Source organism: Salmo salar, chromosome ssa28, assembly GCF_905237065.1.
Source record: "Salmo salar chromosome ssa28, Ssal_v3.1, whole genome shotgun sequence".
Classification (NCBI taxonomy): domain Eukaryota; kingdom Metazoa; phylum Chordata; class Actinopteri; order Salmoniformes; family Salmonidae; genus Salmo; species Salmo salar.
This window is the reverse complement of record NC_059469.1, coordinates 37477416-37501569: the sequence shown is the minus strand read 5'-3', so window position 1 is coordinate 37501569 and position 24154 is coordinate 37477416. Positions and strand designations below refer to the sequence as shown.

Genomic DNA, 24154 nt, shown 5'->3' with positions numbered 1-24154 from the left:
CTCCCTTTCTCACTGGTCTCTCTCTTCTTCCTCCCTTTCTCACTGGTCTCTCTCTCTTCTTCCTCCCTTTCTCTCTGGTCTCTCTCGCACTTCCCTCTCCCTTTCTCACTGGTCTCTCTCTCTCTTCTTCCTCCCTTTCTCTCTTCTCTCTGTTTCTCTCTCTCCTTTCTCTCTGGTCTCTCTCTCTCTTCCCTCTCCCTTTCTCTCTGGTCTCTCTCTCTCTTCCCTCTCCCTTTCTCTCTGGTCTATCTCGTCCTCCTCCCTGTCTCATTCTCTCTCTCGTCCTCCTCCCTGTCTCATTATCTCTCTCCCCCCCTCTCTCCCTCTAGTTCTCTCACTGTGTGAGTACTTGTCACAGTTGGTGCCTTTTAAAAGGCTTTCCTCTCTGCACAGCGGATAACGTGACGTGTGTGTCGTGATATGTTGTCTTGTGTTCTCCCCTAACTAATTAAAAACCTGGTGCCCATATGGAAACTCCTTGTTTGACTAACTCAGGGCTGCTAAAAACAGAGACACAGAGACACAGAGACACAGAGACACAGAGACACAGAGACAGAGACAGAGAGAGAGAGAGAGAGAGAGAGAGATTCCTACCTACCACCTCTTCTACTCTCTTTAACTTCTTCTCTGCTCACAAGGTGTGTGTGTATGTATATAGACTCTCATTACTCTGTCAGTCTGAGTGTATTCTGTTGCTCTCTACTCAGTCACACCGTGTACGTGTGTGTTTAGCCCCGTTGTTGTTCCTGGTTTTCCATAAAAGGGTAATTGTCTCTTTTATTTACAGTACCAGTCAAAAGTTTGGACACACCTACTCATTCCAGGGATTTTATTTGTTTTTTTTTACTATTTTCTACATTGTAGAATAATAGTGAGGACATCAAAACTATGAAATAACACATATGGAATCATGTAGTAACCAAATAAAGTGTTAAACAAATCAACATATATTTTATATTTGAGATTCTTCAAAGTAGCCACCCTTTGCCTTGATGACAGCTTTGCACTCTCTTGGCATTCTCTCAACCAGCTTCATGAGGTAATCACCTGATATGCATTTCAATTAACAGGTGTGCCTTGTTAGAAGTTCATGTGTGGAATTTCTTTCCTTAATGCGTTTGAGCCAATCAGTTGTGATGTGACAAGGTAAGGGGTGGTATACAGAAGATGGCCCTATTTGGTAAAAGACCAAGTCCATATTATGCCAAGAACAGCTCAAATAAGCAAAGAGAAATGACAGTCCATCATTACTTTAAGACATGAAGGTCAGTCAATCCGGAAAATGTCAAGACATTTTCTTGAACTGTTGTCGCAAAAACCATCAAGCGCTATGATGAAACTGGCTCATGAGAACCGCCACAGGAAAGGAAGACCCAGAGTTACCTCTGCTGTAGAGGATAAGTTCATTAGAGTTACCAGTAGAGGTTTGACCGATTTAATCGGCATGGCCGATTACGTTGCAATCCACGAGGAGACTGCGTGGCAGGCTGACCACCTGATACGCGAGTGCAGCGTCAAAAGGACCTTGTGGCAGCAAGGAGCCAAGTTAAGTTGCTAGCTAGCATTAAACTTATCCTATAAAAAACAATCAATCTTAACATAATCACTAGTTAACTACACATGGCTGATGATATTACTAGGTTAACTAGCTTGTCCTGCGCTGCATATAATCAATGTGGTGCCTGTTAATTTATCATCGAATCACAGCCTACTTCGCCAAACCGGTGATGATTTAACAAAAGCGCATTCGTGAAAAAAGCACAATCGTTGCACCAATGTACCTAACCATAAACATCAATGCCTTTCTTAAAATCAATACACAGAAGTATATATATTTTTTTAACCTGCATATTTAGTTATAATAAATGCATGTTAGCCGGCAATATTAAATTGTGTCACTTCTTTTGTATTCAGTGCAAGCAGAGTCAGGGTATAAGCAGCAGTTTGGGCCGCCTGGCTCGTTGCGCACTGTGTGAAGACCATTTCTTCCTAAAAAAAGACCTTAATTAAATTTGCCAGAATTTTACATAATTATGACATAACATTGAAGCTTGTGCAATGTAACAGCAATATTTTGACTTATGGATGCCACCCGTTCGACAAAATACGGAACGGTTACGTTTTGTTTTCTAAATGATAGTTTCCGGATTTTACCATATTAATGACCAAAGGCTCGTATTTCTGTGTGTTTATTATAGTTAAGTCTATGATTTGATATTTGATAGAGCAGTCTGACTGAGCGGTGGTAGGCAGCAGCAGGCTCGTAAGCATTCATTCAAACAGCACTTTCCTGCGTTTGCTCTTAGCAATGCTTGATGCACAGAGATGTTTATGACTTCAAGCCTATCAACTCCCGAGATTAGGCAGGCAATACTAAAGTGCCTTTAAGAACATCCAATAGTCAAATGTATATGAAATACAAATGGTATAGAGAGAAATAGTCGACGCGTCATAATTCCTATAATAACCACAACCTAAAACTTCTTAACTGGGAATATTGAACCAGCAGCTTTCATATGTTCTGAGCAAGAACTTAAACGTTAGCTTTTTTACATGGCACTTTTACTTTCTTCTCCAACACTGTTTTTTGCATTTTTTAAACCAAATTGAATGTTTCATTATTTATTGGAGACTAAATAGATTTTATTTGTGTATTATATTAAGTTAAAATAAATGGGTTCATTTAGTATTGTTTTAATTGTCATTATTAGAAATATTATTAGAAATAATATTTATTATTATTATTATTATATATATATATTTATTTTTTTTTTTTTTAAATCGGCCAATTTAATCTGTATCGTCTTTTTTTGGTCCACCAATAATTGGTATCGGTGTTGAAAAATCATAATCGTTCGACCTCAGACCTCAGCCTCAGAAATTGCAGCCCAAATAATTGCTTCACAGAGTTCAAGTAACACACACATCTCAACATTAACTGTCCGGAGGAGACAGCGTGAATCAGACCTTCATGGTTGAATTGCTGCAAAGAAACCACTACTAAAGGCCACCAATAATAAGAAGAGACTTGCTTGGGCCAAGAAACACGAGCAATGGACATTAGACCGGTGGAAATCTGTCCTTTGGTCTGATGAGTCCAAATTTGAGATTTTTGGTTCCAACCGCCGTGTCTTTGTGAGACGCAGAGTAGGTTATGATCTCGGATGATCTCCACATGTGTGGTTCCCACTGTGAAGCATGGAGGAGGAGGTGTGATGGTGTAGGGGTGCTTTTCTGGTGACACGGTCAGTGATCTATTTAGAATTCAAGGCACACTTAACCAGCATGGCTACCACAGCATTCTGCAGCGATACGCCATCCCATCTGGTTTGGGCTTAGTGGGACTATCGTTTGTTTTTCAACAGAACAATGACCCAACACACCTCCAGGCTGTGTAAGGGCTATTTGACCAAGAAGGAGAGTGATGAGTGCTGCATCAGATGACCATGCCTCCACAATCCCCTGACCTCAACCCAATTGAGATGGTTTGGGATGAGTTGGACCGCAGAGTGAAGGAAAAGCAGCCAACAAGTGCTCAGCATATGTGGGAACTCCTTCAAGACTGTTGGAAAAGCATTCCAGGTGAAGCTGGTTGAGAGAATGCCAAGAGTGTGCAAAGTTGTCATCAAGGCAAAAGATGGCTACTTTGAAGAATCTTAAATATATAAAACACTTTTTTGGTTACTACTCGATTCCATATGTGTTATTTCATAGTTTTGATGTCTTCACTATTATTCTACAATGTAGAAAATAGTAAAAATAAAGAAAGACCCTTGAATGACTAGGTGTGTCCAAACTTTTTACTGGTACTGTGTTTTCTGTGTTTACAGTGCATTTGGAAAGTATTCAGACCACTTGACTTTTTCCACATTTTGTTACGTTACAGCCTTATTCTAAAATTGATTAAATCATTTCCCCCCTCATCAATATACACAAAATACCCCATAATGACAAAGCAGAAATTAAAAACTGAAGTGTCACGTTTACATAAGTATTCAGACACTTTACTCAGTACCTTGTTGAAGCACCTTTGGTAGCGATTACAGCCTTGAGTCTTCTTGGGTATGACGCTACAAGCTTGGCACACCTGTATTTGGGGAGTTTCTCCCATTCTTCTCTGCAGATCCTCTCAAACTCTGTCAGGTTGAATGGGGAGCGTCACTACACAGCTATTTTCAGGTCTCTCCAAAGATGTGCGATCGTGTTCAAGTCCAGGCTCTGGCTGGGCCACTCAAGGACATTCAAAGACTTGTCCCGAAGCCACTCCTGCATTGTTTTAGTTGTGTGCTTAGAGTCATTGTCCTATTGGAAAGTGAACCTTCCCCCCAGTCTGAGGTCCTGAGCGCTCTGGAGCAGGTTTTCATCAAGGATCTCTCTGTACTTTATTCCGTAGGGATGGTCCCAGGTTTCTTCCAGAAGTGACGCTTGGCATTCAGGCCAGACTTCAATCTTGGTTTCATCAGACCAGAGAATCTTGTTTCTCATGGTCTGAGAGTCTTTAGGTGCTGTCGTGTCTTTGGCTATGCTGGATTAAGTGATATGACATGCTATTCTATAAAATCCTTTCTCTATAATTAATATTACCTGATTGAGCTAATCATGTAAATGTAATTAATTTGAAAGTCGGGGCACCACGAAAGAGTGTTTATTGAGCTGTTATCTTCCGAATAAACTCTAAAAGACCTAGTAATATTTTACATCAATAGCAGTCAATATTAATCGTCACCTTATTTCAGTCTCATCTGAAAGTTGTAAATTCTTGGTTATCTTCACGAACCCTGGCTAACAAGTTGAATCAGCAATACAAAATTGGGTTTAATTATTTATTTACTAAATACCTAAATAATCACACAGAATTACATATACACAGAATGCAAATTATGTCATACAGAAAACGTCCCTGGGGGACAGAACCTGTATGAAAGCTGGTTACACAAAGGAAAGGGGGTTGGGCTTGAATGAAAGAGCGGGAAGATTTAGGAACAAAGAAACAGCAGCTATGCTATCGTAAATACATTATCTCATGCATTCTAAATTACCGCCCATTTGGAAAAGGAAAATGCAATAAATATTTACTCTGAGCTGCGCTCGGTAGATTGGTCGTAGATGCTGGCCGGGTTGGCCAACAGATCTTCCTGTTACTCGGAAGAATGTCTCTGGTGGTCAATTGGATACGTTGTAGTATCTTCGTTGTGTGTTAGACTAGATACGTCGTCCGTCCTTTCCTAGCCCACGTTTTACAGCTGCTGTTGCTAACTCAACGGCTAGGATGTCTCACTTCTTTAGTGAATAAGAGTTCAAAGTTCATACCATTCACAACCAAAGCTCACGCTGAGGTTGGCTTAGTTCTGTAGTTGACATGTTAGTCCTTTTTAACGTATGGACCGTCGTCCTATCGTCCTCGGAACAGGAGGTTACATTTTCATCAACATATAGTGGAGGGGGAGAAGGGTGTGTTTCATAGTTTATAACCCATGTCTCTTCACAGGGGTGGGACACTGATTGAGCAGGGCTCTAACCTTATGAAAACCCAATTCTCTAATTTGGAAGCTAAAATTACATTTAATCTTATCACAAATAGTTTCATATCAAACATTTAATTTGCACAACAATTCCATGTGAATCTGATAACTAGAATGTGTAGACTTTCCCAGATACAGTTTATGTCATCCTGTCATTAGTAGTAATGTCTCAGATGACAACCGAACTGACATCCATACTCATTAAGTTCCAAAGCATATTTTCAACTCGTTTTACCGAAATATGGTTCCTTTCCCCCCACTTGTTTGATGTTCCCAGACTCTCTATATTTAACAAAGGCTATTCAAGAGTCCTTCAGTAGAGTCAGAGAGAGAGGGAAGGGAGAAAGGTATTTATGGGGGGTCATAAACCTTACCCACAGGCCAACGTCATGACAGTGCCTTTTGGCAAACTCCAAGCGGGCTGCATAAAGGCCTGATTGGTGGAGTGCTGCAGAGATGGTTGTCCTTCTGGAAGGTTCTCCCATCTCCATGGAGGAACTCTGGAGCTCTGTCAGAGTGACCATTGGGTTCTTGGTCACCTCCCTGACCAAGGCCCTTCTCCCCTGATTGTTCAGTTTTGCCGGGCGGCCAGCTCTAGGAAGAGTGTTGGTGGTTCCAAACTTCTTCCATTTAAGAATGATGGAGGCCACTGTGTTCTTGGGGACCTTCAATGCTGCAGAAATGTTTTGGTACCCTTCCCCAGATCTGTGCCTTGACACAATCCTGTCTCGGAGCTCTACGGACAATTCATTCTACCTCATGACTTGGTTTTTGCTCTGACGTGCACTGTCAACTGTGGGACCTTATATAGACAGGTGTGGGTCTTTCCAAATCATGTCTAATCAATTGAATGTACCACAGGTGGACTCCAATCAAGTTGTAGAAACATCTCAAGGATGATCAATGGAAACAGGATGCATAAATTATTTCAGTTTTTTGATTTTTAATGAATTCCAATACAGTTTAATCCATTTTAGAATAAAATAATAACAGAAAACAAAACGTGGAAAAAGTAAAGGGGTCTGAATATATTCTGAATGCACTGTATATGTAGAGGGAGAATTTCTATTTATCAAAAGGTTGTCATGGATTCTGTTTATTTCAACATACAATATACACTGAACAAAAATATAAACGCAACATGTGAAGTCACATGTTTCATGAGTTAAAATAAAAGATCACAGAAATGTTCCATACTGCTCAAAAAAGCTTATTTGTTTTCTCTATAATGTTGTGCGCAAATTTGTTTACATCCCTGTTAGTGAACATTTCTCCTTTGCCAAGATAATCCATCCACCTGACAGGTGTGGCATATCAAGAAGCTGATGAAACAGCATGATCATTACACAGGTGCACCTTGTGCTGGGGACGATAAAAGGCCACTCTAAAATGTGCATTTTCTTTTACACAACACAATGCCACAGATGTCTCAAGTTTTGAGGGAGCCTGCAATTGGTATGCTGACTGCAGGAAAGTCCACCAGAGCTGTTGCCAGAGAATTGAATGTTCATTTCTCTACCATAAGCCGCCTCCAACTTCGGTTTAGAGACGTCTTGTAACCACGCCAGCGCACGATCTCCACATTCTTCTTCACCTGCGGGATCATCTGAGACCAGCCACCCGGACAGCTGATGAAAACGTGAATTTCTGCACAAACTGTCAAAAACCGTCTCAGGGCTGTTGCCAGAGAATTTATTGTTCATTTCTCTACCATAAGCCGCCTCCAACGTCATTGTAGAGAATTTGGCAGTACATCCAACCGGCCTCACAACCACAGATCATGTGTATGGCGTCGTGTGGGTGAGCGGTTTGCATTAGCAAGCCCCATGGTGGAGGTGGGGTTATGGTGAGGGCAGGCATAAGCTAAGGACAACGAACACAATTGCATTTTATCGATGGAAATTTTATTGTACAGAAATACCATGATGAGATCCTGAGGCCAATTGTGAGGTAATTTTTTTTTAAAGGTATCTGTGACCAACAGATGCATATCTCTATTCCCAGTCATGTGAAATCCATAGATTAGGGCCTAATGAATTGATTTCCTCATATGAACTGTAACTCTGTAAAATCTTTGAAATCGGAAATTGTTGTGTTTATATTTCTTTTAAGTATAGTACTTCATCTCTTTTTCTCTCCCTATTTCCCTCTCTCTCTCGCTATTTCTCTCTCTCCCTCTCTCCGTCCTTCCTTCCTTCCCTCTCTCGCTATTTCTCTCGCTCTCTTTCTCCCTCTCTCTCTCTCCCTCTCTCGCTTTCTCCCTCCCTCCTTGTCTCTTTATCTCTTTCTCTCCCTCTCTCCATTCTTCCCTCCATCTCTCTCTCTCTCTCTCTCTCTCTCTCTCTCTCTCTCTCTCTCCAGGGTTGGAGGGGCGACCCCTCGTGGCATGGCCAGAGGCTGCTGTGTTCCTCCGCCACTCCAGAAGGTGAGTGTTTTATTAACCGCCGTCTGGTTAATGTGGTTTGGTGCTGACAGCTGTGTCGTAATATATTTTTCAATCAGCAAGAGGTGTCATTGTGAAACAGTAGACTTTGAGTTGGTGCTCAGTTTGACTGGGGTAGAGCGTCAGCCCTCCACTCAAAGGTAGAGAGGGGTAGAGCGTCAGCCCTCCACTCAAAGGTAGAGAGGGGTAGAGCGTCAGCCCTCCACTCAAAGGTAGAGAGGGGTAGAGCGTCAGGCCTCCACTCAAAGGTAGAGAGGGGTAGAGCGTCAGGCCTCCACTCAAAGGTAGAGAGGGGTAGAGCGTCAGCCCTCCACTCAAAGGTAGAGAGGGGTAGAGCGTCAGGCCTCCACTCAAAGGTAGAGAGGAAGAGAGGTAGAGAGTCAGGCCTCCTTTGTGCTAAGTCAGACCCAGTCCCCTTCTCTGTCAGACCCAGTCCCCTTCTCTGTCAGACCCAGTCCCCTTCTCTGTCAGACCCAGTCCCCTTCTCTATCAGACCCAGTCCCCTTCTCTATCAGACCCAGTCCCCTTCTCTTCTCTATCAGACCCAGTCCCCTTCTCTATCAGACCCAGTCCCCTTCCCTTCTCTATCAGACCCAGTCCCCTTCTCTATCAGACCCAGTCCCCTTCTCTTCTCTATCAGACCCAGTCCCCTTCTCTATCAGACCCAGTCCCCTTCTCTATCAGACCCAGTCCCCTTCTCTGTCAGACCCAGTCCCCTTCTCTATCAGACCCAGTCCCCTTCTCTATCAGACCCAGTCCCCTTCTCTGTCAGACCCAGTCCCCTTCTCTATCAGACCCAGTTCCCTTCTCTATCAGACCCAGTCCCCTTCTCTATCAGACCCAGTTCCCTTCTCTATCAGACCCAGTCCCCTTCTCTATCAGACCCAGTCCCCTTCTCTATCAGACCCAGTCCCCTTCTCTATCAGACCCAGTCCCCTTCCCTTCTCTATCAGACCCAGTCCCCTTCTCTATCAGACCCAGTCCCCTTCTCTTCTCTATCAGACCCAGTCCCCTTCTCTATCAGACCCAGTCCCCTTCTCTATCAGACCCAGTCCCCTTCTCTGTCAGACCCAGTCCCCTTCTCTATCAGACCCAGTCCCCTTCTCTATCAGACCCAGTCCCCTTCTCTGTCAGACCCAGTCCCCTTCTCTATCAGACCCAGTTCCCTTCTCTATCAGACCCAGTCCCCTTCTCTATCAGACCCAGTCCCCTTCTCTATCAGACCCAGTCCCCTTCTCTATCAGACCCAGTCCCCTTCCCTTCTCTATCAGACCCAGTCACCTTCTCTATCAGACCCAGTCCCCTTCTCTATCAGACCCAGTCCCCTTCTCTATCAGACCCAGTCCCCTTCTCTATCAGATCCAGTCCCCTTCTCTATCAGACCCAGTCCCCTTCTCTATCAGACCCAGTCACCTTCTCTATCAGACCCAGTCCCCTTCTCTATCAGACCCAGTCCCCTTCCCTTCTCTATCAGACCCAGTCCCCTTCTCTATCAGACCCAGTCCCCTTCTCTATCAGACCCAGTCCCCTTCTCTATCAGACCCAGTCCCCTTCTCTATCAGACCCAGTTCCCTTCTCTATCAGACCCAGTCCCCTTCACTTCTCTATCAGACCCAGTCCCCTTCTCTATCAGACCCAGTCCCCTTCTCTATCAGACCCAGTCCCCTTCTCTATCAGACCCAGTCCCCTTCTCTATCAGACCCAGTCCCCTTCTCTGTCAGCTCTGGAGAGACAAAGACACTGGTTTGGCGCTAAGAGCACAGCACACTCAAAAGCTCTACCTACCTACCTCTCTCTCTCTCTCTCTCTCTCTCTCTCAATTCAGTGTAAGGGTTTTATTGACATGGGAAACATATGTTAACATTGCCAAAGCAAGTGAAATAAATAATAAACAAAAGTTAAATAAAAAATGAACAAATGAATCTCTCTCAGCCATCAGACAGCAGTCATTGTGAAGGAGAAGCTGGCATCTGTTTTGTGGATTACTGACAGGGAGGGGGTAGAGAGGGAGGTAGAGAGAGAGGGAGGGAGGGAGGTAGAGAGGGAGGGAGGGAGGTAGAGAGGGAGGGAGGGAGGGAGGTAGAGAGGGGGAGGGAGGAGGGAGGGAGGGAGGGAGGGAGGGAGGGAGGGAGGGAGGGAGGGAGGGAGGGAGGGAGGGAGGGAGGGAGGGAGGGAGGGAGGGAGGGAGGATTTCAGTCAGAATTGAATGTTGATTGCGATCAGAGCTGGTGGTTTTTAATAGCTTAACCATTATAGCACCATGAGGGAGGTACAGACAAATGGCAGCAGTGAGCCACATGCATACAAGCAGGGACTCATACCACCTCATACTAAGGGACTCATACTAGGGACTCATACTAAGGGACTCATACTAGGGACTCATACCACCTCATACTAAGGGACTTATACTAGGGACTCATACCGCCTCATACTAAGGGACTCATACCACCTCATACTAGGGACTCATACTAAGGGACTCATACTAGGGACTCATACCAAGGGACTCATACCACATCATACTAGGGACTCATACTAAGAGACTCATACCACCTCATACTAAGGGACTCATACCACCTCATACTAGGGACTCATACTAAGGGACTCATACTAGGGACTCATACCAAGGGACTCATACCACATCATACTAGGGACTCATACTAAGGGACTCATACCACCTCATTCGAGGGACTCATACCACCTCATACTAAGGGACTCATACTAGGGACTCATACTAAGGGACTCATACCACCTCATACTAAGAGACTCATACCACCTCATTCGAGGGACTCATACTAGGGACTCATACTAAAGGACTCATACTAGGGACTCATACCACCTCATACTAAGGGACTCATACCAAGGGACTCATACCACATCATACTAGGGACTCATACTAAGAGACTCATACCACCTCATACTAAGGGACTCATACCACCTCATACTAGGGACTCATACTAAGGGACTCATACTAGGGACTCATACCAAGGGACTCATACCACATCATACTAGGGACTCATACTAAGGGACTCATACCACCTCATTCGAGGGACTCATACCACCTCATACTAAGGGACTCATACTAGGGACTCATAGTAAGGGACTCATACCACCTCATACTAAGAGACTCATACCACCTCATTCGAGGGACTCATACTAGGGACTCATACTAAAGGACTCATACTAGGGACTCATACCACCTCATACTAAGGGACTCATACTAGGGACTCATACTAGGGACCCATACCACCTCATACTAAGGGATTCATACTAGGGACTCATACCCCTACTAGGCAGTCATACCACCTCATACTAGGAACTCATACCACCTCATACTAAGGGACCCATACCACCTCATACTAAGGGATTCATACTAGGGACTCATACTACCTCATACTAAGGGACTTATGCCTCCTCATACTAAGGGACTCATACCACCTCATACTAAGGGACTCATACCACCTCATACTAAGGGATTCATACTAGGGACTCATACTACCTCATACTAAGGGATTCATACTAGGGACTCATACCACCTCATACTAAGGGACTCATGCCACCTCATAGTAGGGACTCATACCACCTCATACCACCTTGCTTGCCCCGGTCTGCTAACTGCTAGCTTGCTTGCCCCGGTCTGCTAACTGCTAGCTTGCTTGCCCCGGTCTGCTAACTGCTAGCTTGCTTGCCCCGGTCTGCTAACTGCTAGCTTGCTTGTCCCGGTCTGCTAACTGCTAGCTTGCTTGCTAACCCGGTCTGCTAACTGCTTGCTTGCTGCCCCGGTCTGCTAACTGCTTGCTTGCTAGCACCGGCCTGCTAACTGTCTGAATCGCCGTGTCCCCAGCCAGCCCAACCACTCACTGGACCCATATGTTCACTTGGCTACTCATGCCTCTCTCTAATATCAATATGCCTCATCCATTACTGTCCTGGTTAGTGATTACTGTCTTATTTCACTGTAGAGCCTCTAGCACTGCTCAATATTCCTTAACCAACCATGTTGTTCCACCTCCTACGTATGCGATGACATCACCTGGTTTAAACGTCTCTAGAGACTATATCTCTCTCATCATTACTCAATGCCTAGGTTTACCTCCAATGTACTCACATCCTACCTTACCTTTGTCTGTACACTATGCCTTGAATCTATGCTATCGTGCCCAGAAACCTGCTCCTTTTACTCTCTGTTCCGAACGTGCTAGATGGCCAGTTCGTATAGCCTTTAGCCGTACCCTTATCCTACTTCTCCTCTGGTGATGTGGAGGTTAATCCAGGTCCTGCAGTGCCTAGCTCCACTCCCACTCCCCAGGCGCTCTCATTTATTGACGTCTGTAACCGTAAAAGCCTTGGTTTCATGCATGTTAACATTAGAAGCCTACTCCCTAAGTTTGTTTTACTCACTGCTTTAGCACATTCTGCCAACCCGGATGTCTTAGCCGTGTCTGAATCCTGGTTTAGGAAAACCACCAAAAACCCCTGACATCTCCATCCCTAACTATAACATTTTCCACCAAGATAGAACTGCCAAAGGGGGTGGTGTTGCAATCTACTGCAAAGATAGCCTGCAGTTCTGTATTACTATCCAAGTCTGTACCCAAACAATTCGAGCTTCTACTTCTAAGAATTCACCTTTCCAGAAACAAGTCTCTCACTGTTGCAGCTTGCTATAGACCTCCCTCTGCCCCCAGCTGTGCCCTCGACACCATATGTGAATTGATTGCCCCCCCATCTATCTTCAGAGTTTGTTCTGTTAGGTGACCTAAACTGGGACATGCTTAACACCCCGGCCATCCTACAATCTAAGTTGATGCCCTCAATCTCACACAAATTATCAATGAACCTACCATGTACCACCCCAAATCCATAAACACTGGCACCCTCATAGATATCATCCTAACTAACTCGCCCTCCAAATACACCTCTGCTGTTTTCAATCAAGATCTCAGCGATCACTGCCTCATTGCCTGCATCTGTAATGTGTCTGCGACCAAACGACCACCGCTCATCACTGTCAAATGCTCCCTAAAACACTTCTGCGAGCAGGCCTTTCTAATCGACCTGGCCGGGGTATCCTGGAATGATATTGACTTCATCCCATCAGTAGAGGATGCCTGGTTATTCTTTAAAAGTGCCTTCCTCACCATCTTAAATAAGCATGCCCCATTCAAAAAATGTAGACGAGGAATAGATATAGTCCTTGGTTCACTCCAGACTTGTCTGCCCTTGACCAGCACAAAAACATCCTGTGGCGTTCTGCATTAGCATCGAATAGCCTCCGTGATATGCAACTTTTCAGATAAGTTAGGAACAAATATACACAGGCAGTTAGGAAAGCTAAGGCTAGCTTTTTCAAACAGAAATGTGCATCCTGTAGCACAAACTCCAAAACATTCTGGGAAACTGTAAAGTCCATGAAGAATAAGAGCACCTCCTCCCAGCTGCCCACTGCTCTGAGGCTAGGAAACACTGTCACCACCGATAAATCTACAATAATCGAGAATTTCAATACATGTAAGTATTTCTCTACAGCTGGCCATGCTTTCCACCTGGCTACCCCTACACCGGTCAACAGCTCTGCACCCCCCACAGCAACTTGCCCAAGCCTCCCCCATTTCTCCTTCACCCAAATACAGATAGCTGATGTTCTGAAAGAGCTGCAAAATCTGGACCCCTACAAATCAGCCGGGCTAGACAATCTGGACCCTCTCTTTCTAAAATGATCTGCCGAAATTGTTGCAACCCCTATTACTAGCCTGTTCATCCTCTCTTTCGTATCGTCCGAGATTCCTAAAGATTGGAAAGCTGCCGCGGTCATCCCCCTCTTCAAAGGGGGTGACACTCTAGACCCAAACTGCTACAGACCTACATCTATCCTACCCTGTCTTTCTAAGGTCTTCGAAAGCCAAGTTAACAAACAGATTACCAACCATTTCGAATCCCACCGTACCTTCTCCACTATGCAATCTGGTTTCAGTGCTGGTCATGGGTGCACCTCAGCCACGCTCAAGGTCCTAAACGACATCATAACCGCCATCGATAAGAGACATTACTGTCCAGTTGTATTCATCGACCTGGCCAAGGCTTTCGACCATGCCAATAAGAATGTGCTGATTGACAGAGTCGAAAGCCTTGGTTTCTCAAATGATTGCCTCGCCTGGTTTACCAACTACTTCTCTGATAGAGTTCAGTGTGTCAAATCGGAGGGCCTGTTGTCCGGACCTCAGGCAGTCTCTATGGGGGTGCCGCAGGGTTCAATTCTCGGGCCGACTCTCTTCTCTGTATACATCATGATGTCGCTCTTGCTGCTGGTGATTCTCTGATCCACCTCTACGCAGACGACACCATTCTGTATACTTCTGGCCCCTCTTTGGACACTGTGTTAACTAATCTCCAGACAAGCTTCAATGCCATACAACTCTCCTTCCGTGGTCTCCAACTGCTCTTAAATGCAAGTAAAACTAAATGCATGCTATTCAATCGATCACTGCCCCCACCTGCTCGCCCGTCCAGCATCACTACTCTGGACGGCTCTGACTTAGAATACGTGGACAACTACAAATACCTAGGTGTCTGGTTAGACTGTAAACTCTCCTTCCAGACCCACATTAAGCATCTCCAATCCAAAATTAAATCTAGAATCGGCTTCCTATTTCGCAACAAAGCATCCTTCACTCATGCTGCCAAACAAAGCCTCGTAAAACTGACCATCCGACCGATCGTCATCTTTGGCGATGTCATTTATAAAATAGCCTCAAACATTCTACTCAACAAATTGGATGCAGTCTATCACAGTGCCATCTGTTTTGTCACCAAAGCCCCATACACTACCCACCACTGTGACCTGTATGCTCTCGTTGGTTGGCCCTCGCTTCATACTCGTCGCCAAACCCACTGGCTACAGGTTATCTACAAGTCTCTGCTAGGTAAAGCCCCGCCTTATCTCAGCTCACTGGTCACCATAGCAGCACCCACTCGTTGCACGCGCTCCAGCAGGTATATCTCACTGGTCACCCCCAAAGCCAATTCCTCTTTTGGTCGTCTTTCCTTCCAGTTTTCTGCTGCCAATGACTGGAACAAACTGCAAAAATCACTGAAGCTGGAGACTCATATCTCCCTCACTAGCTTTCAGCACCAGGTGTCAGATCAGCTCACAGATCACTGCACCTGTACATAGCCCATCTGTAAATAGCTCATCCAACTACCTCATCCCCATACTCTGATTTATTTATTTATCTTGCTCCTTTGCACCCCAGTATCTCTACTTGCACATTCATCTTCTGCACATCTATCATTCCAGTGTTTAATTTGCTCTATTGTAATTACTTCGCCACCATGGCCTATTTATTTCCTTAACTCCCTTATCGTACCTAATTTGCACTCACTGTATATAGACTTTTTGTTTTCTTTTGTTCTACTGTATTATTGACTGTATGTTTGTTTATTCCATGTGTAACTCTGTGTTGTTGTATGTGTCGAATTGCTTTGCTTTATCTTGGCCAGGTCGCAGTTGCAAATGAGAACTTGTTCTCAACTAGCCTACCTGGTTAAATAAAGGTGAAATAAATAAAAAATAAAATACTAAGGGACTCATACCACCTCATACTAAGGGACTCATACCACCTCATACTAAGGGACTCATACCAGCTCATACTCAGGGACTCATACCACCTCATACTAGGGACTCATACCACCTCATACTAAGGGACTCATACCAGCTCATACTCAGGGACTCATACCACCTCATACTAGGGACTCATACCACCTCATACTAAGGGACTCGTACTAGGGACTCATACCACCTCATACTAGGGGACTCATACCACCTCATACTAAGGGACTCATACAAAGGACTCATACCACCTCATACTAGGGGACTCATACCACCTCATACTAGGGGACTCATACCACCTCATACTAGGGACTCATACCACCTCATACGAGGGACTCATACTAGGGACTCATACTAGGGACTCATACCAAGGGACTCATACCACCTCATACTAGGGACTCATACTAGGGACTCATACTAGGGACTCATACCACCTCATACTAAGGGACTCATACTAGGGACTCATACCGCCTCATACTAAGGGACTCATACGAGGGACTCATACCACCGCATACTAAGGGACACATACCACCTCACACTAAGGACTCATACCACCTGATACTAAGGGACTCATACGAGGGACTCATACCACCGCATACTAAGGGACTCATACTAGGGACTCATACCACCTCATACTAAGGGACTCATACTAGGGACTCATACCGCCTCATACTAAGGGACTCATACTAGGGACTCATACCACCTCATACTAAGGACTCATAGCACCTCATACTAAGGGACTCATACGAGGGACTCATACCACCTCATACTAGGGACTCATACCGCCTCATACTAAGGGACTCATACTAGGGACTCATACCGCCTCATACTAAGGGACTCATACTAGGGACTCATACCACCGCATACTAAGGGACTCATACGAGGGACTCATACCACCGCATACTAAGGGGATGTAATGTTCATGTAACTTCCTGCAGTTTTATTAAATAAACATCTAGGTAACGAGAGGATGCAAACAACTGTATCTGATGAAAGATGATAATCAGTTATGATTAGGTTTTTTTTAAGTTAGGGGGGGAGGGAGTACTGTATCTGGGGCTAGGGGGTTGGGGATGGGGGAGTACAGAATATAGGAAAGGAGGGAGGGAGGAGTACAGTAGCTAGGAGAGGAGGGAGGAGTACAGTAGCTAGGAGAGGAGGGAGGAGGAGTACAGTAGCTAGGAGAGGGGGGAGGAGTAGTACAGTACCTAGGAGAGGGGGGAGTACAGTAGCTAGGAGAGGAGGGAGGGAGGAGTACAGTAGCTAGGAGAGGAGGGAGGAGGAGTACAGTAGCTAGGAGAGGAGGGAGGAGTACAGTAGCTAGGAGAGGAGGGAGGGAGGAGTACAGTAGCTAGGAGAGGAGGGAGGGAGGAGTACAGTAGCTAGGAGAGGGGGGGAGTACAGTAGCTAGGAGAGGAGGGAGGAGGAGTACAGTAGCTAGGAGAGGAGGGAGGAGTACAGTAACTAGGAGAGGAGGGAGGGAGGAGTACAGTAGCTAGGAGAGGAGGGGAGGAGTACAGTAGCTAGGAGAGGAGGGAGGGAGGAGGAGTACAGTAGCTAGGAGAGGAGGGGGGAGGAGTACAGTAGCTAGGAGAGGAGGGAGGAGGAGTACAGTAGCTAGGAGAGGAGGGAGGGAGGAGTACAGTAACTAGGAGAGGAGGGAGGGAGGAGTACAGTAGCTAGGAGAGGAGGGAGGGAGGAGTACAGTAGCTAGGAGAGGAGGGAGGAGGAGTACAGTAGCTAGGAGAGGGGGGAGTACAGTACCTAGGAGAGGAGGGAGGGAGGGAGGAGTACAGTAGATAGGAGAGGACGGAGGAGGAGTACAGTAGCTAGGAGAGGAGGGAGGAGAACAGTAGCTAGGAGAGGAGGGAGGGAGGAGTACAGTAGCTAGGAGAGGAGGGAGGAGTACAGTAGCTAGGAGAGGAGGGGGGAGGACTACAGTAGCTAGGAGAGGAGGGAGGAGGAGTACAGTAGCTAGGAGAGGAGAGAGGGAGGAGTACAGTAGCTAGGAGAGGAGGGAGGAGGAGTACAGTAGCTAGGAGAGGAGGGAGGGAGGAGTACAGTAGCTAGGAGAGGAGGGAGGGAGGAGTACAGTAGCTAGGAGAGGAGGGAGGGAGGAGTACAGTAGCTAGGAGAGGAGGGAGGGGGGAGTACAGTAGCTAGGAGAGGAGGGAGGGAGGGAGGAGTACAGTAGCTAGGAGAGGAGGGACGGAGGAGGAGTACAGTAGCTAGGAGAGGGGGGAGGAGGAGTACAGTAGCTAGGAGAGGAGGGAGGAGGAGTACAGTAGCTAGGAGAGGAGGGAGGAGGAGTACAGTAGCTAGGAGAGGAGGGAGGGGGAGGACAGTAGCTAGGAGAGGAGGGAGGGAGGGAGGAGTACAGTAGCTAGGAGAGGAGGGAGGGAGGAGGAGTACAGTAGCTAGGAGAGGAGGGAGGGGGAGTACAGTAGCTAGGAGAGGAGGGAGGGGGGAGTACAGTAGCTAGGAGAGGAGGGAGGGGGGAGTACAGTAGCTAGGAGAGGAGGGAGGAGTACAGTAGCTAGGAGAGGAGGGAGGAGTACAGTAGCTAGGAGAGGAGGGAGGGAGGAGTACATTTTACATTTACATTTTAGACATTTACTAGCTAGGAGAGGAGGGAGTAGTGTTGGTCTGGTTTAGTGTTGTCTGGTTTAATGTTGTCTGGTTTAGTGTTGTCTGGTTTAGTGTTGTCTGGTTTATTGTCTGGTTTAGTGTTGTCTGGTTTAGTGTTGTCTGGTTTAATGTTGTCTGGTTTAGTGTTGGTCTGGTTTAGTGTTGGTCTGGTTTAGTGTCCGGTTTAGTGTTGTCTGGTTTAGTGTTGTCTGGTTTAGTGTCCGGTTTAGTGTTGTCTGGTTTAGTGTTGTCTGGTTTAGTGTTGTCTGGTTTAGTGTTGTCTGGTTTAGTGTTGTCTGGTTTAATGTTGTCTGGTTTAGTGTTGTCTGGTTTAGTGTTGTCTGGTTTAATGTTGTCTGGTTTAGTGTTGTCTGGTTTAATGTTGTCTGGTTTAGTGTTGTCTGGTTTAGTGTTGTCTGGTTTAGTGTTGTCTGGTTTAGTGTTGTCTGGTTTAGTGTTGTCTGGTTTAGTGTCTGGTTTAATGTTGTCTGGTTTAGTGTTGTCCGGTTTAGTGTTGTTTGGTTTAGTGTTGTCTGGTTTAATGTTGTCTGGTTTAGTGTTGTCTGGTTTAGTGTTGTCTGGTTTAGTGTTGTTTGGTTTAGTGTTGGTTTGGTTTAGTGTTGGTCTGGTTTAGTGTTGGTCTGGTTTAGTGTTGTCTGGTTTAGTGTTGGTCTGGTTTAGTGTTGGTCTGGTTTAGTGTTGTCTGGTTTAGTGTTGTCTGGTTTAGTGTTGTCTGGTTTAGTGTTGGTCTGGTTTAGTGTTGTCTGGTTTAGTGTTGTCTGGTTTAGTGTTGTCTGGTTTAGTGTTGTCTGGTTTAGTGTTGTCTGGTTTAGTGTCCGGTTTAATGTTGTCCGGTTTAATGTTATCTGGTTTAATGTTGTCTGGTTTAGTGTTGTCTGGTTTAGTGTTGGTCTGGTTTAGTGTTGGTCTGGTTTAATGTTGTCTGGTTTAGTGTTGTCTGGTTTAATGTTGTCTGGTTTAGTGTTGTCTGGTTTAATGTTGTCTGGTTTAGTGTTGTCTGGTTTAGTGTTGTCTGGTTTAGTGTTGTCTGGTTTAGTGTTGTCTGGTTTAGTGTTGGTCTGGTTTAATGTTGTCTGGTTTAGTGTTGTCTGGTTTAATGTTGTCTGGTTTAGTGTTGTCTGGTTTAGTGTTGTCTGGTTTAATGTTGTCTGGTTTAGTGTTGTCTGGTTTAGTGTCCGGTTTAATGTTGTCTGGTTTAATGTTGTCTGGTTTAGTGTTGGTCTGGTTTAGTGTTGGTCTGGTTTAGTGTTGGTCTGGTTTAGTGTTGTCTGGTTTAGTGTTGTCTGGTTTAGTGTTGTCTGGTTTAATGTTGTCTGGTTTAGTGTTGTCTGGTTTAGTGTTGTCTGGTTTAGTGTTGGTCTGGTTTAATGTTGTCTGGTTTAGTGTTGTCTGGTTTAGTGTTGGTCTGGTTTAATGTTGTCTGGTTTAGTGTTGTCTGGTTTAGTGTTGTCTGGTTTAGTGTTGGTCTGGTTTAATGTTGTCTGGTTTAGTGTTGTCTGGTTTAGTGTTGTCTGGTTTAGTGTTGTCTGGTTTAGTGTTGGTCTGGTTTAGTGTTGGTCTGGTTTAGTGTTGTCTGGTTTAGTGTCCGGTTTAGTGTTGTCTGGTTTAGTGTTGTCTGGTTTAGTGTTATCTGGTTTAGTGTTGTCTGGTTTAGTGTCCGGTTTAGTGTTGTCTGGTTTAGTGTCCGGTTTAGTGTTGTCTGGTTTAGTGTTGTCTGGTTTAGTATTGGTCTGGTTTAATGTTGTCTGGTTTAGTATTGGTCTGGTTTAATGTTGTCTGGTTTAGTGTTGTCTGGTTTAATGTTGTCTGGTTTAGTGTTGTCTGGTTTAGTGTTGTCTGGTTTAGTGTTGTCTGGTTTAGTGTTGTCTGGTTTAGTGTTGTCTGGTTTAGTGTTGTCTGGTTTAATGTTGTCTGGTTTAGTGTTGTCTGGTTTAGTGTTGGTCTGGTTTAGTGTTGTCTGGTTTAGTGTTGGTCTGGTTTAATGTTGTCTGGTTTAGTGTTGTCTGGTTTAATGTTGTCTGGTTTAGTGTTGTCTGGTTTAGTGTTGGTCTGGTTTAATGTTGTCTGGTTTAGTGTTGTCTGGTTTAATGTTGTCTGGTTTAGTGTTGTCTGGTTTAATGTTGTCTGGTTTAGTGTTGTCTGGTTTAGTGTTGTCTGGTTTAATGTTGTCTGGTTTAGTGTTGTCTGGTTTAGTGTCCGGTTTAATGTTGTCTGGTTTAATGTTGTCTGGTTTAGTGTTGGTCTGGTTTAGTTTTGGTCTGGTTTAGTGTTGGTCTGGTTTAGTGTTGTCTGGTTTAGTGTTGTCTGGTTTAGTGTTGTCTGGTTTAGTGTTGTCTGGTTTAGTGTCCGGTTTAATGTTGTCTGGTTTAGTGTTGTCTGGTTTAGTGTTGTCTGGTTTAGTGTTGGTCTGGTTTAATGTTGTCTGGTTTAGTGTTGTCTGGTTTAGTGTTGTCTGGTTTAGTGTTGTCTGGTTTAGTGTTGGTCTGGTTTAATGTTGTCTGGTTTAGTGTTGTCTGGTTTAATGTTGTCTGGTTTAGTGTTGTCTGGTTTAGTGTTGTCTGGTTTAATGTTGTCTGGTTTAGTGTTGTCTGGTTTAGTGTCCGGTTTAATGTTGTCTGGTTTAATGTTGTCTGGTTTAGTGTTGGTCTGGTTTAGTGTTGGTCTGGTTTAGTGTTGGTCTGGTTTAGTGTTGGTCTGGTTTAATGTTGTCTGGTTTAGTGTTGGTCTGGTTTAGTGTTGGTCTGGTTTAGTGTTGGTCTGGTTTAGTGTTGTCTGGTTTAGTGTTGTCTGGTTTAGTGTTGTCTGGTTTAGTGTTGTCTGGTTTAGTGTTGTCTGGTTTAGTGTTGGTCTGGTTTAGTGTTGTCTGGTTTAGTGTCCGGTTTAGTGTTGTCTGGTTTAGTGTTGTCTGGTTTAGTGTTGTCTGGTTTAGTGTTGTCTGGTTTAGTGTTGTCTGGTTTAGTGTTGTCTGGTTTAGTGTCCGGTTTAATGTTGTCTGGTTTAGTGTTGTCTGGTTTAGTGTTGTCTGGTTTAGTGTTGGTCCGGTTTAATGTTGTCAGGTTTAGTGTTGTCTGGTTTAGTGTCCGGTTTAATGTTGTCTGGTTTAGTGTTGTCTGGTTTAGTGTTGTCTGGTTTAGTGTTGTCTGGTTTAATGTTGTCTGGTTTAGTGTTGTCTGGTTTAGTGTTGTCTGGTTTAGTGTTGGTCTGGTTTAGTGTTGGTCTGGTTTAGTGTTGTCTGGTTTAGTGTTGGTCTGGTTTAGTGTTGTCTGGTTTAGTGTTGGTCTGGTTTAGTGTTGTCTGGTTTAGTGTTGTCTGGTTTAGTGTTGTCTGGTTTAGTGTTGGTCTGGTTTAGTGTTGTCTGGTTTAGTGTTGGTCTGGTTTAGTGTTGTCTGGTTTAGTGTTGTCTGGTTTAGTGTTGTCTGGTTTAATGTTGTCTGGTTTAGTGTTGTCTGGTTTAGTGTTGTCTGGTTTAGTGTTGTCTGGTTTAGTGTTGTCTTGTTTAGTGTTGGTCTGGTTTAGTGTTGTCTGGTTTAGTGTTGGTCTGGTTTAGTGTTGTCTGGTTTAGTGTTGTTTGGGTTTAGTGTTGTCTGGTTTAGTGTTGTCTGGTTTAGTGTTGTCTGGTTTAGTGTCCGGTTTAGTGTTGTCTGGTTTAGTGTTGTCTGGTTTAGTGTTGTCTGGTTTAGTGTTGTCTGGTTTAATGTTGTCTGGTTTAGTGTTGTCTGGTTTAGTGTTGTCTGGTTTAGTGTCCGGTTTAGTGTTGTCTGGTTTAGTGTTGTCTGGTTTAGTGTTGTCTGGTTTAGTGTTGGTCTGGTTTAGTGTTGTCTGGTTTAGTGTTGTCTGGTTTAGTGTTGTCTGGTTTAGTGTTGTCTGGTTTAGTGTTGGTCTGGTTTAGTGTTGTCTGGTTTAGTGTTGTCTGGTTTAGTGTTGGTCTGGTTTAGTGTTGTCTGGTTTAGTGTCCGGTTTAGTGTTGTCTGGTTTAGTGTTGTCTGGTTTAGTGTTGTCTGGTTTAGTGTTGTCTGGTTTAGTGTTGTCTGGTTTAGTGTTGTCTGGTTTAGTGTCCGGTTTAATGTTGTCTGGTTTAGTGTTGTCTGGTTTAGTGTTGTCTGGTTTAGTGTTGGTCCGGTTTAATGTTGTCAGGTTTAGTGTTGTCTGGTTTAGTGTCCGGTTTAATGTTGTCTGGTTTAGTGTTGTCTGGTTTAGTGTTGTCTGGTTTAGTGTTGTCTGGTTTAATGTTGTCTGGTTTAGTGTTGTCTGGTTTAGTGTTGTCTGGTTTAGTGTTGGTCTGGTTTAGTGTTGGTCTGGTTTAGTGTTGTCTGGTTTAGTGTTGGTCTGGTTTAGTGTTGTCTGGTTTAGTGTTGGTCTGGTTTAGTGTTGTCTGGTTTATTGTTGTCTGGTTTAGTGTTGTCTGGTTTAGTGTTGGTCTGGTTTAGTGTTGTCTGGTTTAGTGTTGGTCTGGTTTAGTGTTGTCTGGTTTAGTGTTGTCTGGTTTAGTGTTGTCTGGTTTAATGTTGTCTGGTTTAGTGTTGTCTGGTTTAGTGTTGTCTGGTTTAGTGTTGTCTGGTTTAGTGTTGTCTTGTTTAGTGTTGGTCTGGTTTAGTGTTGTCTGGTTTAGTGTTGGTCTGGTTTAGTGTTGTCTGGTTTAGTGTTGTTTGGTTTAGTGTTGTCTGGTTTAGTGTTGTCTGGTTTAGTGTTGTCTGGTTTAGTGTCCGGTTTAGTGTTGTCTGGTTTAGTGTTGTCTGGTTTAGTGTTGTCTGGTTTAGTGTTGTCTGGTTTAATGTTGTCTGGTTTAGTGTTGTCTGGTTTAGTGTTGTCTGGTTTAGTGTCCGGTTTAGTGTTGTCTGGTTTAGTGTTGTCTGGTTTAGTGTTGTCTGGTTTAGTGTTGTCTGGTTTAGTGTTGTCTGGTTTAGTGTTGGTCTGGTTTAGTGTTGTCTGGTTTAGTGTTGTCTGGTTTAGTGTTGTCTGGTTTAGTGTTGGTCTGGTTTAGTGTTGTCTGGTTTAGTGTTGTCTGGTTTAGTGTTGGTCTGGTTTAGTGTTGTCTGGTTTAGTGTTGTTTGGTTTAGTGTTGTCTGGTTTAGTGTTGTCTGGTTTAGTGTTGTCTGGTTTAGTGTCCGGTTTAGTGTTGTCTGGTTTAGTGTTGTCTGGTTTAGTGTTGTCTGGTTTAATGTTGTCTGGTTTAGTGTTGTCTGGTTTAGTGTTGTCTGGTTTAGTGTCCGGTTTAGTGTTGTCTGGTTTAGTGTTGTCTGGTTTAGTGTTGTCTGGTTTAGTGTTGTCTGGTTTAGTGTTGGTCTGGTTTAGTGTTGTCTGGTTTAGTGTTGTCTGGTTTAGTGTTGTCTGGTTTAGTGTTGTCTGGTTTAGTGTTGGTCTGGTTTAGTGTTGTCTGGTTTAGTGTTGTCTGGTTTAGTGTTGGTCTGGTTTAGTGTTGTCTGGTTTAGTGTCCGGTTTAATGTTGTCACACACCTTGGTTTGTCTGGCGGTGGTTTAATTGTTTCTCATGATGCGGGTTGAGTTGATGAACATGTTGTTATTGACGTTGTTGTTGTGTCCGTTCTCTCAGAGGTGACGGTGGTATACCAGAATGGACTGCCGGTGATCTCAGTCAGTTTGCCGTCCCGGAGAGAGCGATGCCAGTTCACTCTGAAGCCACTCAGTGACTGTGTTGGGGTGTTTCTCACACAGCTACAGACAGAGGACAAGGGCATCGACCGAGTAGCCATCTACTCTACAGGTAAGGGAGAATATAAACCATGTAACAGCTAGTTAACACTCTCTCTCTCTCTCTCTCTCTCTCTCTCTCTCTCTCTCTCTCTCTCTCTCTCTCTCTCTCTCTCACTCACTCACTCACTCACTCACTCACTCACTCACTCACTCACTCACTCACTCACTCACTCACTCACTCACTCACTCTCTCCCTCTCTCCCTCTTTCTCTCTCTCTCTCT

At 44.6% G+C, this 24154-nt stretch overlaps 1 protein-coding gene across 1 annotated transcript in view; it reads left to right on the top strand.

Annotated features, from left to right (window-relative positions):
• Window positions 1-24154, top strand: part of LOC106589949 (calcium uniporter protein, mitochondrial) — a 139905-nt gene that overhangs the window by 82517 nt on the left and 33234 nt on the right. The window contains exons 3-4 of the mRNA XM_045710038.1: window positions 7884-7947; window positions 23772-23942. Of these exons, the coding sequence (XP_045565994.1) occupies window positions 7884-7947; window positions 23772-23942 (235 nt within the window). The remainder of the gene's footprint in view (window positions 1-7883; window positions 7948-23771; window positions 23943-24154) is intronic.